At 58.6% G+C, this 15,842-nt stretch overlaps 1 protein-coding gene across 4 annotated transcripts; it reads left to right on the forward strand.

Annotated features, from left to right (window-relative positions):
* Positions 1 to 29: 29 nt before the first annotated feature.
* Positions 30 to 14,287, forward strand: GBA2 (glucosylceramidase beta 2). 4 transcript variants are annotated; one of them, XM_058172517.1, is made up of 17 exons: positions 30 to 326; positions 407 to 498; positions 600 to 715; positions 806 to 1,024; positions 3,167 to 3,406; positions 3,819 to 3,921; positions 3,995 to 4,148; positions 5,340 to 5,465; positions 5,846 to 6,021; positions 6,138 to 6,242; positions 6,482 to 6,589; positions 7,030 to 7,181; positions 7,264 to 7,370; positions 13,076 to 13,218; positions 13,291 to 13,406; positions 13,494 to 13,550; positions 13,768 to 14,287. In XM_058172517.1, the coding sequence occupies exons 1-17, from the start codon at positions 103 to 105 to the stop codon at positions 13,996 to 13,998; spliced, it is 2,469 nt and encodes an 822-aa protein (XP_058028500.1). In that variant the 5' UTR covers positions 30 to 102; the 3' UTR covers positions 13,999 to 14,287. The 4 variants fall into 4 exon arrangements, with proteins under 4 accessions (XP_058028500.1, XP_058028499.1, XP_058028498.1 ...); XM_058172515.1 differs by having other exon boundaries at positions 33 to 326; positions 13,494 to 13,685; XM_058172516.1 differs by lacking the exon at positions 6,138 to 6,242 and having other exon boundaries at positions 31 to 326; positions 13,494 to 13,685.
* Positions 14,288 to 15,842: the final 1,555 nt, after the last annotated feature.

A 15,842-nucleotide genomic window follows, 5' to 3' on the forward strand; every position in this document is an offset into this window, starting at 1 on the left:
GCTCTGCGGGGCGGGGCCGTCGGCCCGCCCCGGCCCCGCCCTCTCCGCTTTTCCACTTGGCGCCGCCGGTGGCTCAGCTGCGCCGGGCCGCCCGATCCCGCCATGGCGTCGGGGGGCTGCGCGGGCTGCGGGCGGGGCGCGGGGGGAGAGGAGGCGGCGGCGGCGGAGCTGATGAGCCGCTACGAGGGCCGGGCGGCGGGACGCGGCGTGCCGCGGTTCGGGTGGCGGCTGTGCCTGGCCCACAGCTTCGCCGAGCGCAGGAAGCCCCTGCAGGCCGGCGACGTCTCCCCCGCGCACGCCCTGCGGCACCTGGGGCTGGCCTTCAGGTAGGGGGCGCCCCTTCCCCGGAGGGGGGGCGGGAGGGGCCCGGGGACCCCCCTCCCGGCTGACGCTGCCTCCCTCGCAGGTACCTCGGCTGGTGGTACCGGAAGACGCGCGTGGAGAAGCGCCAGCCCTTCATCGACCTGCTGCAGCCTCAGCCGCTGCGCCCGATCTACGGTAGGGCCGGCCGGGGTGGGTGGGGGCAGCGGGGCCGGGGGAGCGCCGTCCAACGACTCCTCCAAGGCCGTCCGTCTGTTCCTTTCCTTCCTTCTCCGCAGGCTGCCCGCTGGGGGGCCTGGGCGGCGGCACCGTCACGCGCGGCTGGCGCGGGGACTTCTGCAGGTGGCAGCTCACGCCGGGCATGTACCAGCACCGGGCTGTGGCGGCGGACCAGGTGGGTCGGGCGGGGAGGCGAGCCCTGGGGCTCCCGGTGAGGCCCTCAGCTGCGGCGCCCTGACCGCCGACCTCTCCCTTCCCGCCGCAGTTCACGGTCTGCCTGCGGCGGAAGGGCCGGACGGTCTACCAGCAGGTGCTCTCCCCCGAGAGGCCCAGCCGGCTGCAGGGCTGGAACTGGGGCTTCTGCGGCCACTACGCCTTCTACCACGCGCTCTACCCGCGTGCCTGGACCGTCTACCAGCTGCCCGGGCAGGAGGTGGTGCTGACCTGCCGCCAGATCACGCCGGTCATCCCCCACGACTACCAGGTGAGCTCTCCAGGTGCGGTGGTGGTGGTGGTTGCGAGCCTGTGGGCCTCCGTTCGCCGGGACTCCCCCACGAGACCCCCTTAATGGGAGCGCCCCCTGGGGAGGAAAGCCCTGCCCCGCTGAGTCGACACTTCCACTGCTGCCTCCTGCCCGTCCCCTGCTTAGCTTCCCAACCACACACCTGCTGTAATTAATTGCTCTAGCAAATTTCCTCATCCCCAGCTTCTACTAAGAGAAAACTTCCCGCCCTGGGCTGTGCAATTTATACTCAGCCTGTCAAAATGTGCAATTTATAATCAGCCTGTCAAAATCTGACTTGAGTGCTATATAAAGTGTAACTTCAGGCTTGAGGTTGCAATTTAAAAGGTAGCTGATAAAGTAAGTATCCCCACGCCCCCTTTCCCTGGCCCTTTTCCAGTCCATGGGGGTCAAGGGCCAATGTGAAGCCACAGGGAAGGAAGGGCTCAGCCAGAAAGAGCAGTATTGCCTGGACAGAAGGGAGACTGGCCCTGTCCAGGGGCCATCTCCTTGTCCAGCCCTCTCCACTCTAGTGGGACAGCCATGCCCTCCAGGAAAGGCAGCCTTCGGATAACCCGCTCTGGGCTTTAAAGCTGATTGTTAGCACTTCAAATTGCGTTTGAACATGCACCATCATGTTCTGGACTGGTTGAAATTTCTGGGGGTTCTTTGAGGGTTGCCTTATGTACAGAGTATTGCGGGGATCCAAAGGGAAGCGACTGGGGTGTGATAAGCCCGAGCGGGGACTCCCAGTCCAGGAATGGGTGCCGAATGCAAGATAATCCTGCTCAAAGGTCCTGCTTGCCACAGCTACTGCTACTTCCCCCAGCAGGAGCCAGAAGTCCAGTGCTTTCTCATTGAATTCTCCAAATTCTAGGGAGACCCAAACGCCCAGAGCCCCTCTGTCTTGCTAGGATGGAGTCCCTGCCAATTCTCCCCCAACTGTCCCATCCTCCGTGCACTGGAGATGCCTGGGGCAGAGTTGCAGAATTGAGGGTCATCCTCACGGTATTAAAGACCCCCATGCTGTTGAATGTCCTCCCCTAGGGGTCCATGTAGGTGTGAAAGAGACCTGAGAGACCTTACACGCACACGCACAAGCACACAAACGGGCCTAGGGCTGGGCCTTTCCATGCCCCCCAACCCAACTGATTCCAGACGAGGAAGAAGAAGGTCTCAACGTGAGACACCCCCACTCCCTTCCTCTGCAGTCAGCCCAACAGGATACCATGACTGATGGCACCAAAAGCCCCGGGGTGGGCCAGGATGAAGGCAGCATCCTTATTGGCAGCCCCCCAGAGGTCACCCACAAGCACAACTGAGGCCCTCCCAGTGGCATAACCGCCCCCGTCCGTGGGGTGCCTCTGTCTCTGGGAACCCAGCCATCCTCTTGGCAAAAGCGATTTGGCAAAAGCGATGGGTCAAGGTCTCTGAGGCAGTTCCCTAATCTCGGCCTGGCAATTGGCATGCTGCAGGAGCCGGACTTTGGGCTCCCTGAGCCAAGGGGGCCAGCAGGGGGGGAGGCACTGGAGGGGGGGGGGGCTCGATGAGTGGGGGCGGGTCATCCAGAATCCGATGCTAGGGGAGGTCATCCAGGCTTCCCTTGGGAGGGGGCCGATTCAATGACCACAACCTAGAGCAGAATTTCTATTGCTGAGCAGCAAGGCTCATCATCCAACTTTACAATCTCTTCTGTCACCATGGTTAAGTGAGTCACTGCAGTTGTTAAGTGAATCATACCGACATTAAGTGAACCTGGCCTCCTCCATGTTGGGAGCTGGCTGGGAAAGTTGCAGAAAGGGGTCACGTGGCCCCAGGAGGCTGCCGCCATCGTAAAGACATGCTGGAATCCGTATGACCTGGCCGTGGGAATGCTGTCACGGTTGCAGGCAAGAATTACCGATTATAGCTCATTGTCTTTGATTACTAGCTATAGTTTGAGGACTGTCTGTACGTGAAATAGCCAAAACTAGATATGTCTTCGGGGGGGGGGGGGGGGGGGTTTGCTTCTTAATCTGGTCACACTCAGGTGCTCCTGCAGGGAAGGGGGGGCGGAGGGGGGTGGATGAGGCTGGGCTACCCACTGGTCTGACCCCAGACGAGCTGCCCGTGTTGCGTCCTTAGGACTCGAGCCTTCCTGTGGGTGCTTTCATCTGGGAGGTGGAGAATGAGGGTGCAGAGGAGGTGGAGGTCTCCATCATGTTCACCTTCCAAAATGGCACGGAGACCAAGGAAGACCGCCGGGGCGGCCATTGGAATGAGCCCTTCAGCGTGGAGAAGGGGGGCAGCTGCATCCGTGGGGTGATGCTGCACCATGTGACCCCTGCAAACCCCTACACCCTGGCCATCTCTGCCCGAGAGAAGGTAGGCCCTCCAGAGACCCCACAAGGCTTAGAAACGGTCCATGGGAGCAGCTGGGACAGGAGCCTTCCGTGGTTTTTGGGGCTGTCTCTTGCAGGCTGGCAGAGAGGCTTCTTGGAGTGCCAACCATGCTCCATTGTGACTTCTTTGCCACACCTCTACTTACAAGACCTCGAGGGGGGTGGGTGCATTCTCCACCTTTGGTGCCTCTGGGTTCTAGAAGACCCCCTTGCTAGTACCCCACCTCCCTCCCCTCAGCCTGTTCTGGAGCTATCCTCCCATCGCCCGTAGCTGCCCTGCTCCATTGCTCCTCCCCGCCTCTCTCTTCACCCCTGTCTCGGGAGGGAGGGAGGGGCCTGGCTTTTCATTCCCCTCTATCCTTCCCTTCTTTCTTGTCCCCCTTTTACCCCCCCAGGCAGGTGTTGCTGTTACCCACCTCACGGCCTTCAATCCTGCTGGCACCGGGCAGGAGGTTTGGCAGGATCTCTTGGCAGATGGCCGGCTGGCATCTCCTCAAGGTGAGCCCTGGGCTGTAGGTTGGGCAGAGAAAGGCAGGAGGCCAGGCCCCTGATGCTCAGGGCTCTCTTGCAGGTCAGAGCCCCCCCACGGAGAAGGGGGAGGTGTGTGCAGCCGCAGTGTGTGCCACGTGCGTGGTGGCCAGCCACAGTTGTGGGGTGCTGGAGCTGGGCCTGGCCTGGGACATGCCTCGCATTCGCTTTGGATCGGGGGAGAAAGAGCATCGCAGGTAGGTGCTTCCTGGGAAGGGCTGACTCTCGGGGGTGTCTCTGTGTTTTGGGGGTGGACCTACGTGGGTGACCCACACAGTTCTACCTGCGGGGAGATGCCCAGGGCTTTGCCAGCGTGCGGCACATTCATGGAGCTAACCCTAACCTGATCCAGAAAATTGGGCTGTCTCAGGACCACACTGCGGGGTGTGGGGAGGGGCAGCCCTGCTTGGCACAGACCTGGGTGTTGTGACCCAGGCCCAAGTAGGTAGTAGGAAACTCAGTCCATGGAAAAAAACAACTTTATTCGATCAGCTGAGAATTACTTCATTCCCAGCATCGTTCAACTAAATTAAAACAAATTCCTCCCAACAAAAATTCCTCAGTCCTATCGCAAACCTTGGTCCAATTAGGCAAACTGCCAAAGACCTTTCTTGGCAAATGTTCAGAAGTCACAAAAATAAATGCAGGACTTAGACGAAGAAGAAGACAAAGCTACCAGTTCTCGCCGGGAACTGAAAACTTATCTATTTATTCAAGCGGGACTGGCCTGATTTTTAAATTCTAAATTTTAAATTTTTAATTTTTAATTGTAATTTTACTGGGTATTTTATATGGTCAATTGGACGGTTTTAATTTCGGCCTTTTATTGAATAAGCTTTTTAATTGTTATTTTAATATGTATATTAATTGTTTTAAATGAAGGCTGTACACCGCCCTGAGTCCTTCGGGAGAAGGGCGGTATAAAAGTTTAATAAATAAATAAATAAAACATTGTTTTCCGGGAAAGCCCAAACGCCATTGTTCTGGCAGCTCTTCTCATGCGTGCATTAGGAAAAGGCTCCTCCTGTTCCTCTGCCTCACTACTATCAGTCTCTGGAGACTCTGGAGTCTGCACCTCACTCCCTGATGGCCCTGGCCTCACCTCAGCCTCATTGTTGTCCGACTCCGTTGCCAGCTCCGCAGGCTGCTGGCGGACCACAACACTGGGCATCCTACGGCCTGTGGGTCTATCCAACCCTTTTGCTGTCCCTGGCATGGCAGCAGCCCCACAACAGTCCCAGCTTCCCAGCCATCCCCTTGGGAAAATTGCTTTCCCCACCTCATCTGGAGGGTCTTTTGTTTGTGACGGGGACACTGCCTCTTGGCCGGGCCGTCTTCCCGACTGATGCTGTGGCTGACTGAGAGTCCATCTGCCTCTCTGCCTGCAGGTGGTACACCCGCTTCTTTGGCAGCGACGGGAACGCCTGCCCAGCGCTCTCCCACCATCTGCTCAGCCGCTATGAAGTCTGGGAGGAGAGGATTGAGGCCTGGCAGGGGCCCATTTTGGCAAACAGGTAGTGCCCTGTGGGTGAGTGGCTTCTGAGGTGCAGGAAGGTGCCCAGCACCAGAGTTTTCCTGCTCTCCCTTTGCTGAGGTGCCGCCATGTTCCGCTCTGGCCAAATTAGGCTGCTTCCAGGCTGTCTCCTCCACCCCCCAACCTTGGTTGCCGCCCCGCCCCCCCGCCTGGGGCTGTTCAGGCTCTGTGAGGTTGGAGGGGCTGCCTTCCCCTCCCCATCGGCTCTGCCTTGTTTCTGGGGGCTGTGCCCTCGCTCTTCCTGGGTCACCAGGCCAGGTGGGCAGGCCTGCTGGGGGTCCTGGCCCTGGGGGTCTCTGAGCAGACTGAGCCCGCACCTCAGAGGAGGACCCACTGAGGACCTACATGTGCCTTTTGCAGCGACCTGCCCCCCTGGTACAAGTCAGCCCTTTTCAATGAGCTGTACTTCCTGGCCGATGGAGGTACCCTCTGGCTGGAGCTGCTACCCGAGGACAGGGAGGCCCTGCGGCACACCCAGAGTCTCTCCCAGCTGCTCCCGGTCTTGCAGGAGTACGGGAGGTTTGCTTATCTGGAAGGTGAGGCTTTGCTTTGGGCCCTGGGCAGGTTGCGTCCGGGCTTCCCCCAGGAGGGAGCCCCTGGTGCTCCTGGGACGCCAGTGTGATGTGCAGCCACTGCTGCTTCCTCTTTCCAGGCCAGGAGTACCGGATGTACAACACCTATGACGTCCATTTCTATGCCTCCTTTGCACTTGCCATGCTGTGGCCCAAACTGGAGCTCAGCCTGCAGTACGACGTGGGTGGGTGCCCTCCCGCTTGAACTCCAAGTGTTGGGTGGTCTTCCTCGGGCAGCACTACAGGAGGTCTGGACCGAGGGATGCCCCTTGCAGGGGTGGGAGGGAATGTGCCCCCTTGAGCTGTGTCAAATGCTCCTGACATTCCGGCCTGTGCTTGGCTGGCGGCAGAGGCAGCGGGCTGGGCATTTGGAGGGCTGCCGGGGTTGCTGCTGATGGCTCTGCCCTGCTCTGCCCTGTCGCAGCTGCTGCGGTGCTGAATGAGGATGCTCGTCCTCGGCAGTATCTCATGAGTGGACAGATGGCTCCAGTGAAGCTGCGCAATGTAGTTCCGCACGACATCGGAGAGCCAGGTAAAGCACCTTGTGTCTGGACGCAGTCAAGCCTCGCTCTGCAGCCACGGGGTCTGTGGAGCTCACAGCAACTGCCTTGCTGTGTGGGGGAGGGTTTGGACCTTCCTGGGGACTTCCCCTCAGGAAGGCAGGGTGTCTCCAATTTGCCTGAACACCCCCCCAAGACAGCTTCCCCTGTGGCCGCTCTTGGGGTGAGCGGGGCTGTTGGGGGAGGAGATTGTGCGGCCCCCACCTTCTGTGTCTCTGTGTGGGCGGGAGGAAGCCTTGGGTGTCTCACCAAAAGCCCCCAGAGGCTGTAAGCAGCTCAGAGGCCAGGGGGTCACAGCCTTTGGGGGAAATCATCTGGGGTCCTTCCTTGGGATGCTGAGGAACATGGTGGGCTTCTTGTAAGTGGCTTTCTGGGAAGATGGGCTGCCACACCTCCCGCTCTCTTTGGCCAGACGACGAGCCCTGGCAGCGGGTCAACGCCTACCTGATCCATGACACGGCCACCTGGAAGGACCTCAACCTGAAGTTTGTGCTGCAGGTGTACCGAGACTACTTCCTCATGCAGGACACGGCCTTCTTGCGGGACATGTGGCCTGTCTGCCAGGTGCAGTGGCAGGGCGGGCAGGGGCTGCCAGCCACTCACAGGTCCCTGCGGACCCTTCCTCAGACTTCTTTGCTGCCCTCAGACCGTGGTGGACTCAGAACTGAAGTTCGACACAGACGGAGACGGCCTCATTGAGAACTCGGGCTTTGCTGACCAAACCTATGATGCCTGGGTGGCCACCGGAGCCAGGTGGGTGACGGGCCAGGAGCCCTGCCCCCCTCATCCTAGAACCCAACCCAGAAAAACCTTGCTGGGAGGTATCGGGAGCCCCCCTCCGGCCTCTGTGTGGAAGGGCTGACAGATCTCCTCTCCTTCTCCCACCCTCCCGGCTGTTGTTGGGCCTGGGGCTGTTTGGCTGGCACCCATTTCTTGCTGTCTCTTCTTATTTCGCTTCCCCTAAGTAGCAGGGATGGGTGGTCTTCTCTCAAGGGCTTTGAAACATGATCCTGAGATCCCAATGCCCAGGGTAAAAGGCCCAGGTGTATGTGTGGTCAGTCCTGCTTCTCTTGGGCTGTCCAACGATTCAAGGCTAATTCCTGTTTGAATTCCCCCTCCCCCCAGGAAGTGGCCTCTTGGCAGCTGAGCCCTTCCCAGAGGGCCCTACTGCCTTCACCAGCTGAGGCACTTGCAAAGATCCCTGCCTGCCTCCCCCTGCACAACGTCCTTGGGGCTTTTATTTATTTATTTATTTTATTTATTTATTTAAATTTTTATACCGCCCTTCTCCCGAAGGACTCAGGGCGGTGTACAGCCAAGATAAAAAACAGTAAATATACAAAGTTAAAATATCAATTTAAAATACCTATTCAATAGTGGCCAAATTAAAACTGTCAGATTGACCAACCTAAAATACCCCATATAAAATTACAGAAGATTAAAAAATTTAAAATTTAAAATTTAAAAATTTAAAAATCAGTCCAGTCCCGCTTGAACAAATAAATGAGTTTTTAATTCCCGGCGGAAGGTCCGAAGGTCAGATATTAAACGCAAACCGGGGGGAAGGTCGTTCCAGAGAGTAGGTGCTCCAACAGAGAAGGCCCTACCCCTGGGGGCCGCCAGCCGGCATTGCTTGGCGGACGGCACCCTGAGGAGACCCTCTCTGTGAGAGCGTACGGGTCGATGGGAGGCATACGGTAACAGCAGGCGGTCCCGTAAGTACCCGGGCCCTAAGCCATGGAGCGCTTTAAAGGTGGTAACCAAAACCTTGAAGCGCACCCGAAAGACCACAGGTAGCCAGTGCAGACTGCGCAGGAGCGGTGTTACCCGGGAGCAACGAGGAGCTCCCTCGATCACCTGCACAGCTGCATTCTGGACTAACTGGAGTCCCCGGGTGCACTTCAGGGGTAGCCCCATGTAGAGAGCATTGCAATAATCCAGACGGGAAGTGACGAGAGCATGAGTGACCGTGCATAAGGCATCCCGGTCCAGAAAGGGACGCAACTGACGGACCAGGCGAACCTGGTAAAAGGCTCTCCTGGAGACGGCCGCCAAATGATCTGTAAACGACAGCCGTCCATCCAGGAGAACGCCTAAGTTGCGTACCCTCTCTGTTGGGGCCAGTGACTTGCCCCCAACAGACAGCCGCGGTTGCAGCTGACTGTACCGGGGTGCCGGCATCCACAGCCACTCCGTCTTGGATGGATTGAGTCTGAGTCTGTTTCTCCCCATCCAGACCCGTACGGCCTCCAGGCAACGAGACAGCAGTTCGACAGCTTCATTGGGGTGGCCCGGGGTGGAAAAGTACAGCTGAGTGTCATCAGCGTACAGCTGATAACTCACCCCGAAGCCACTGATGACCTCGCACAACGGCTTCATGTAGATGTTGAACAGGAGAGGCGAGAGAATCGACCCCTGCGGCACCCCACAAGTAAGGCGCCTCGCGGTCGATCTCTGCCCCCCTGTCAACACCGTCTGCGACCGGTCAGAGAGATAGGAGGAGAACCACCGATAAACGGTGCCTCCCACTCCCAACCCCTCCAACCGGCGCAGCAGGATACCATGGTCGATGGTATCAAAAGCCGATGAAAGATCCAACAGGACCAGGGCAGAGGAACAACCCCTATCCCTGGCCCTCCAGAGGTCATCCACCAACGCGACCAAAGCTGTCTCCGTGCTGTACCCGGACCGGAAGCCGGACTGGAACGGGTCTAGATAGACGGCTTCATCCAGGTACTGGGGAAGCTGCCATGCCACCACACTCTCTACAACCTTCGCCACAAAGCGAAGGTTGGAGACTGGACGGTAATTACCCAAAATAGCTGGGTCCAGGGAAGGCTTCTTGAGGAGGGGTCTCACCACCGCCTCTTTCAAGGCAGCGGGGAAAACCCCTTCCAACAAAGAAGCATTTATAATTCCCTGGAGCCAGCCTCGTGTCACCTCCTGAGTGGCCAGCACCAGCCAGGAGGGACACGGGTCCAGTAAACATGTAGTGGCATGTAACCTCCCCAGCAGCCTGTCCACGTCCTCGGGAGCCACAGAATCAAACTCATCCCAAACAACATCAACAAGACGTGTCTCAGTCATCCCATCCGGATCATCACAATCTTGGTCCAAGCTATCCCGAAGCTGAACGATTTTATCGTATAGATAACCACTAAACTCCTCAGCACGTCCCTGCAAGGGGTCATCCCGTCCCCCCTGATGTAAAAGGGAACGGGTCACCCGAAACAGGGCAGCTGGGCGGTTATCTGCCGACGCAATGAGGGTGGAAACATAGGAACGCTTCGCAACCCTCATTGCCACTAGGTAGGCTTTCGAAAAAGACCTAACTAATGTCCGATCAGCCTCGGAACGGCTGGACCTCCAGGTACTCTCTAAGCGTCTTCTCCGGCGTTTCATCTCTCTCAGCTCCTCAGAGAACCAAGGAGCCAATTGAGATCTACGCAGGGTCAGAGGCCGCAAAGGCACGACACGGTCCAAAGCCCCAGCCGCGGCCTGTTCCCAGGCCGCAACTAGTTCTTCAGTCATGCTGTGGGCAAGATCATCAGGAAACGGCCCAGCTCCGTCAGGAACCTCGCGGGGTCCATCAGGCGCCTGGGACGGAACCAACGCATTGGTTCCGTCTCCCTGCGGTGGTGAGTGGCGGTCTGAAAGTCTAGGCGGAGGAGAAAATGATCTGTCCATGACACCGGTGTTGTCACTAAATCCCCTAATACCAGATCATTAAACCACTGTCCAGAGATATAAATCAAGTCCAGTGTGGACCCCCCCGTGTGTGTAGGGCCATCAGTTACTTGGATCAGGTCCAAGGCCGTCATGGAAGCCTGGAACTCCTGAACCACCGTCGATGACAAGCCGGCCGATGGCAGATTGAAATCTCCCATGACCAGAAGTCGGGGAATCTCAATCGCCACCCCGGCAAGCACCTCAAGCAGCTCAGGCAGGGCTGTAGTCACGTAGCAAGGAGCCAGGTACGCGATCAACAGACCCATCTGATTCTTATGGCCCCACTTCACAAGTAGGGATTCACAACCGGCTATCTGAGGAACAGTGGACTCTCTCGGCTCAAGACTCTCTCTCATCACAACCGCCACCCCGCCACCCCTACCCTGGGCCCTCGGCTGATGGAATGCTCGGAAACCCGGCGGGCACAGTTCAACCAGGGGCACACCCCCTTCTGCGCCCAGCCAGGTCTCCGTAATGCCCATAAAGTCCGCGGACTCCCCCCGAATATGATCACAAATCAGGGGGGCCTTATTAACCACGGACCGGGCATTGCACAGCATCAGCCGAAGGCCCGGGCCCTGAGGATCTTGACCTTCCGGGGAACGGGTAAGAACTGAGGGACCGGAGCACGTTATCGCTTTTAAACAGCGAGTCCGTGCTCCCGGAAAATGATACGGCCCCTTGCTTCCGCATATCTGCCCCTCCCACTTACTGTACAGATGGAACCAACATCAACCCCTGGAACGAACCCCTCACCCCTCTCCCTCGGACCGGATAAAATGCCATGGACAACTCCCGGGACTGGACTTACCCTCCCAACGGTTTCCGCCGCTTTCCTCCCCTTTAAAAGACCTTATTAAAAAACCTATCTACAAAACCCCAAAGATTCTTCTTCTTCGCATGCCACCTCTCCGGGTCCCAAGACCCCTCGTTAAGGCAGGCCCTCAATAACACAGAGGGCCATTCCTGCGAGGCGGGGGAACCTCGCAGTCGGAGAAGGTCAGCCGACGAATATTTCATGCAAGAGATTAAATAACAGTGGGAAAAAGGTAATTCCTTAGCCGTTTGATGGTATCGCGGCCTACGGACAAGTCAGGGCAGTCCCAGTCCCAAGGCCTAAAGGCCGGTAGGGGCAATAAACAAGATGGAGTTCGGCTGATGGATTCTGCCGTTCAATGCCGCCCCTGATGGGTGCAGCAAAAGTTTATGCCCACTGGTGTCGCCCATGGTCCAGTCCGGGCCGTCTAGAGTTGATGCCATCGCTGAACAATGCCGCTGAAAAACAGAGCGGCAAACTTCCAGCCGCTGATGACAAGTGCGGCCGGCAGCAGTAAACAATGATCCAGCCCGGCCATTTCTAACGAGCGCCGCACCGCAGCCCTCCAGAATGGCCAGCGCCATCTGCCGTTGCCGCCAATGGTATCAATGCCGCTGAAGGTATCTAAGCGGCTGATGCCAATGCCGCTATACGATACCGCCGCTGGCAACCGTCGGCCGCCACTGTCCTAAGCGGCCGCCAATGTCATGGGCGGCCGCCAGTGTCCTGCCGGGCTGCCGGGCCGCAAAAACGGTATCAATGCCGCCGATGGTATCAATGTCGCTGGAGATCTCTAAGCGGCTGATGTCAATGCCGCTATATAATATCACCGCTAGCCAACGTCGCCCGCCAATGTCCTGAGCAGCCGCCAATGTCCTGAGCGGCTGCCGGGCCGCAAAAACGCCCTTTCCAGCGGGCGCCGCGCTCCAAGCCCAGCCAAGATGGCCGCCGGCAACCGTCCGCCGCTCGCCCGCCTCACCAGCCTCGTTCCCGGCAGCCGAGGGTCTAAAAAGACCCCAAACGATCTCCTTCGGCTGCCGGAAAGATGTTCTCTGAAGCGGTGAGCACAGATGGCTCAAAAGCCGCATCCGAGGCATCGCGGCCAGGAAAAACGCCGCCCCACCCTTGCATGATTCTCAGGACGCCGCCATTCCCGCGCATGCGTCATGCATGGACTCTGCTGGCTGGGTGCCCCGATATCATGCTTCCATGGAGAGAAGGGCTCCCATGCTGATGAGGCTGGGCATTCTGGTGCCCTGTCTGGGTGAGGCCGAGGAGGACAGAAGTGGGTGTCCTGCTCTGCAGAGCTGGCAGAACTAAGGGAGGGACCACCACAGCAACAAATCACATGGCCTTGATCCAGGGCTTCCTCCGTGGAGTCGGGGAGGGGGGCGGGATTGCCTGAGTGCCCCTGAAGGAGGTACCACCAGGAACAGGTCCCCCCCCGCACACAATTCCTTGGGGTGGTTAGGGGGAAGTAAAGCAACCTCAGCATTGTGGGATTCTGATTCTGACGCCAGCCTTGCGAGGTGGATAAGATCAGAAAAGGCTTTAAGGAGATGGGCTCTGGGACTCGATCCTTCTTCCAGCTCTGGCAGTCAGCAGCGGGAGCTGAGCTGCTCCCAAGGGGTTTCTCATTGCCCCGTCCGTGCTCCTTTTTTTGGGGTCCCCTGCCCGACCCGCCTCACCAGTGCAGTGAGCGCTGCTGGGGGCAGCAGATTCCCTGGACAAAGCAGCCCAGCCATCTGCCCTCCTGATGCCAGGGAAGAGGGCAGCTCTGAGTGCCCAGCCACCGCTCTGAGGGACGCAGGAGTGGGTCTCCCTGAACCCCTCCCCCGGTTGGGAGAGGCCATGGGTAGGTGCCTCTCGTCGCTTCCTTTGGGCAACCCTCTCCCCTCATTTGCTTCACCAGTGCCTACTGTGGTGGCCTCTGGCTGGCATCCGTTTGCGTGATGTGCAGAATGGCGGAGGCCTTGGCAGACAGCCCAGCCCTGGAGAGGTACTCTGGCATCCTGGCTAAGGGCACGGCAGCATTTGAGCGGCTGCTCTGGAACGGTAGGTCCGGGCCGGGCCAGCTGGGTCAGCAGGGCCGGAAAGAGCCCCAGTCACCACCTTTCTCCCTCACAGGGAAGTACTACAACTATGACAGTGGCCACGGCCCCTCTTCGGACAGCATCATGGCGGACCAGCTGGCCGGGCAATGGTTCCTTCGGGCATGCGGGTTGGGTGAGGGGCAGTCCGAGGTGAGGACAGGGGCCAGGAGCCAGGAGCTTTGGGAGGGGAGGGCTGTGAGCGTGGGGGGGCTGCATGAGTCCCTCTCTGGTCCACAGGTGTTCCCTCGTAGCCATGTGCTCAGCGCCTTGAAGACCATCTTTGAGCTGAACGTGGTGAGCTTTTCAGGAGGGACCATGGGAGCCGTGAACGGCATGCGCCCCTCAGGGTTGCCAGACACCTCAAGCTTGCAGTCGGATGAGGTGTGGGTCGGTGTGGTTTACGCCCTGGCCGCCACCATGATCCAGGAGGTGGGTGACGGGGTGGACAGGGGGAGGGAGGAGGGTGCAGGAGGCTAGCCTGGCTGACTGGGCTTCCTGTCGCCTGGCACAGGGCCTGGTGCAAGAGGGCTTTTGCACCGCCGAGGGCTGCTACCGGACGGTTTGGGAGCGGCTGGGCATGGCATTCCAGACCCCCGAGGCCTACTGTGAGAAGAGGGTCTTCCGCTCGCTGGCCTACATGCGCCCCCTCAGCATCTGGAGCATGCAGCTGGCCTTGGAGCGGCGGGCAGCACAAGGGCAGCCCTTCCCAGCCTCACCTATGGCCAAATCCATGGGCCTGTGAGCCAGGGGAAGCGGGCAGGCTGTCGCTTCTGCTTGGCCCTCCTGAGCCAGAGCAGGTCCACAGGTACCACCCGGTCCGCCTTGGGCGGTATGAAGGAAGCCCCTCCCCCCGACACAGGGCAGAGCTGTGCTGTTGGGCAAGGGGGCAGTTTAGACGTCTCGGCATTCTTCAATCTTCAACACTCTTCCCCCCCACCTTTTGATTTGCACACAATCACGTTCTGTATAATCTGAAGTTATTTTTAGATGCTGAATAATTTTAATTTAAAATAAATTGAACTTGGCAAGAAGGCTTTGCAGAACCCTTGATGATGGCCGTGACATACAAAGGCAGGAGGGGGCCGTTGCCTGGGTCCCCCTGATTGGGCGTAGGTGGATCTCCTTCCTGCAGACCTGGTCCTCCCCGCAGGGTGGGGCGGTGTGCTTCTCTCCATCTTCCAGGGCAGGGGCTTTGCTGCAGCCATGCTGCCAATCTCTGCCAGCGCCCTGCCAGCCTGTTCAAATTCTCCCAGGACTTCTGGAGACTTGGACACAGGTGTTCATCCACTCGGAGGGGGCAGCGTGTAGCTGAGCAGCTAGGCTTGGCCAAGGGGGAACTTGCCTGAAAAGGGCTGACATTGCCTTCTTCTAAAAACATTCGAAGTTTGGCCTCTCCTGCGTGAACGGTACTTAAGGACTCATGGACTTAATCTTTCACCTGTGTTCATTCACACAAACACAGAAGGTGGACCTCCATCTCATTCTTGCCCTTTGAAATCAGCACGCATGTCTGCCCTGACCTCGCAATCCTTGTGGGCGTTCAAAGGTGGCTGAGATATGGCCCTCTGGCAGCTGGGAGCAGAGGACCTGTGGAGTGGTTCTAGAAGGGGCGCTAGTTGAGAGGGGAGGATCTCTCAGTGATCCACCCAGGGGAGGAGCTGCTGTGTGCCTCCTGGAAAGCTTGGCAGCAGGATTGGGTGCTGGGCATCCTGAGGGCTTCTTGGCAGCCATGCCGCATCACTCAGTCTCAGCCCAGGGCTTCAGCTGCTTTGAGCCCCGCCCTCCTGGAAGGTCAGAAAAAACCTCTGTGGGGGGTGGGGGGACGGGGAGGTGAAGTCACCTGTTGTGGGTGTCCCTGCACCCCAAAGTGTGGCTCTCGAGACACAGCATTCCATTCAGAGGACTCTGGAGGCTGAGCTGAGACCCCATGAAGAATCTTAATGCTGCCCCCCTGGTGGGGAAAGCCTCTGTACCGTCCCTGGGGTCGGGAACAGCCCTCCCTCTTCTGGCAACAGCATGAACCACAGTGAGCTGCTGAATGTGACATACACATCCCAACATTGCCCAAAGGCCGACCTCTGGTGCAAGACGCCACCTCACCTGCACCAGCCCTGCCTAGCTGCCAAGGAATCTCAGCGCTGGGCAGGAAGGAGACTGCTTGGCAGCACCCATTTCTACATTGCCAATGGAAAGTGCTTTGCCAAGACCTTCTGCTGTGCTGCTGCTGCTGCTGCTGCAGAGCCCAGGGGACCCTGGTGGGGGTGGGAGAGAGGCTGAGTGCTCTTATTGCTTTCCAGGCTGAAGGGGGAAGAGTGCCAGGCTGATAAGTCCCTCAATAATTAAGGGAAGTGAGGTTCTGGCTGGCGGTCACTGTGGCTGCCTGGTCAAGTCTGGGGATTGCCTGGGCATGGGGTTCTTGGGCAAAGCCAAGTACGTTTCTGGCAAAGGAACTGAGCTGGAGAGAAAGCCGTTCGGGGAAGCCAGAAGGCCCAGTGTGAGGATGGGAGGGTCCCTCCTCAGCCGCTTTCCTGGCGGTTCAAAGGCACCTCTTCAATGCGGCAGTGCGCGAGTTCCCCATCCAGAGCG

Source organism: Ahaetulla prasina, chromosome 2 (genome assembly GCF_028640845.1).
Source record: "Ahaetulla prasina isolate Xishuangbanna chromosome 2, ASM2864084v1, whole genome shotgun sequence".
NCBI classification, from domain to species: domain Eukaryota; kingdom Metazoa; phylum Chordata; class Lepidosauria; order Squamata; family Colubridae; genus Ahaetulla; species Ahaetulla prasina.

Bases quoted from the DNA above. Each gene is read 5' to 3' on its own strand.
- GBA2 (XM_058172515.1), top strand. From the start codon at position 103: ATGGCGTCGGGGGGCTGCGCGGGCTGCGGGCGGGGCGCGGGGGGAGAG. The intron at 499-599 runs GTAGGGCCGGCC...CCTTCTCCGCAG, and splicing joins GCCGCTGCGCCCGATCTACG to GCTGCCCGCTGGGGGGCCTG. The intron at 13,407-13,493 runs GTGAGGACAGGG...TCTGGTCCACAG, and splicing joins TGGGTGAGGGGCAGTCCGAG to GTGTTCCCTCGTAGCCATGT.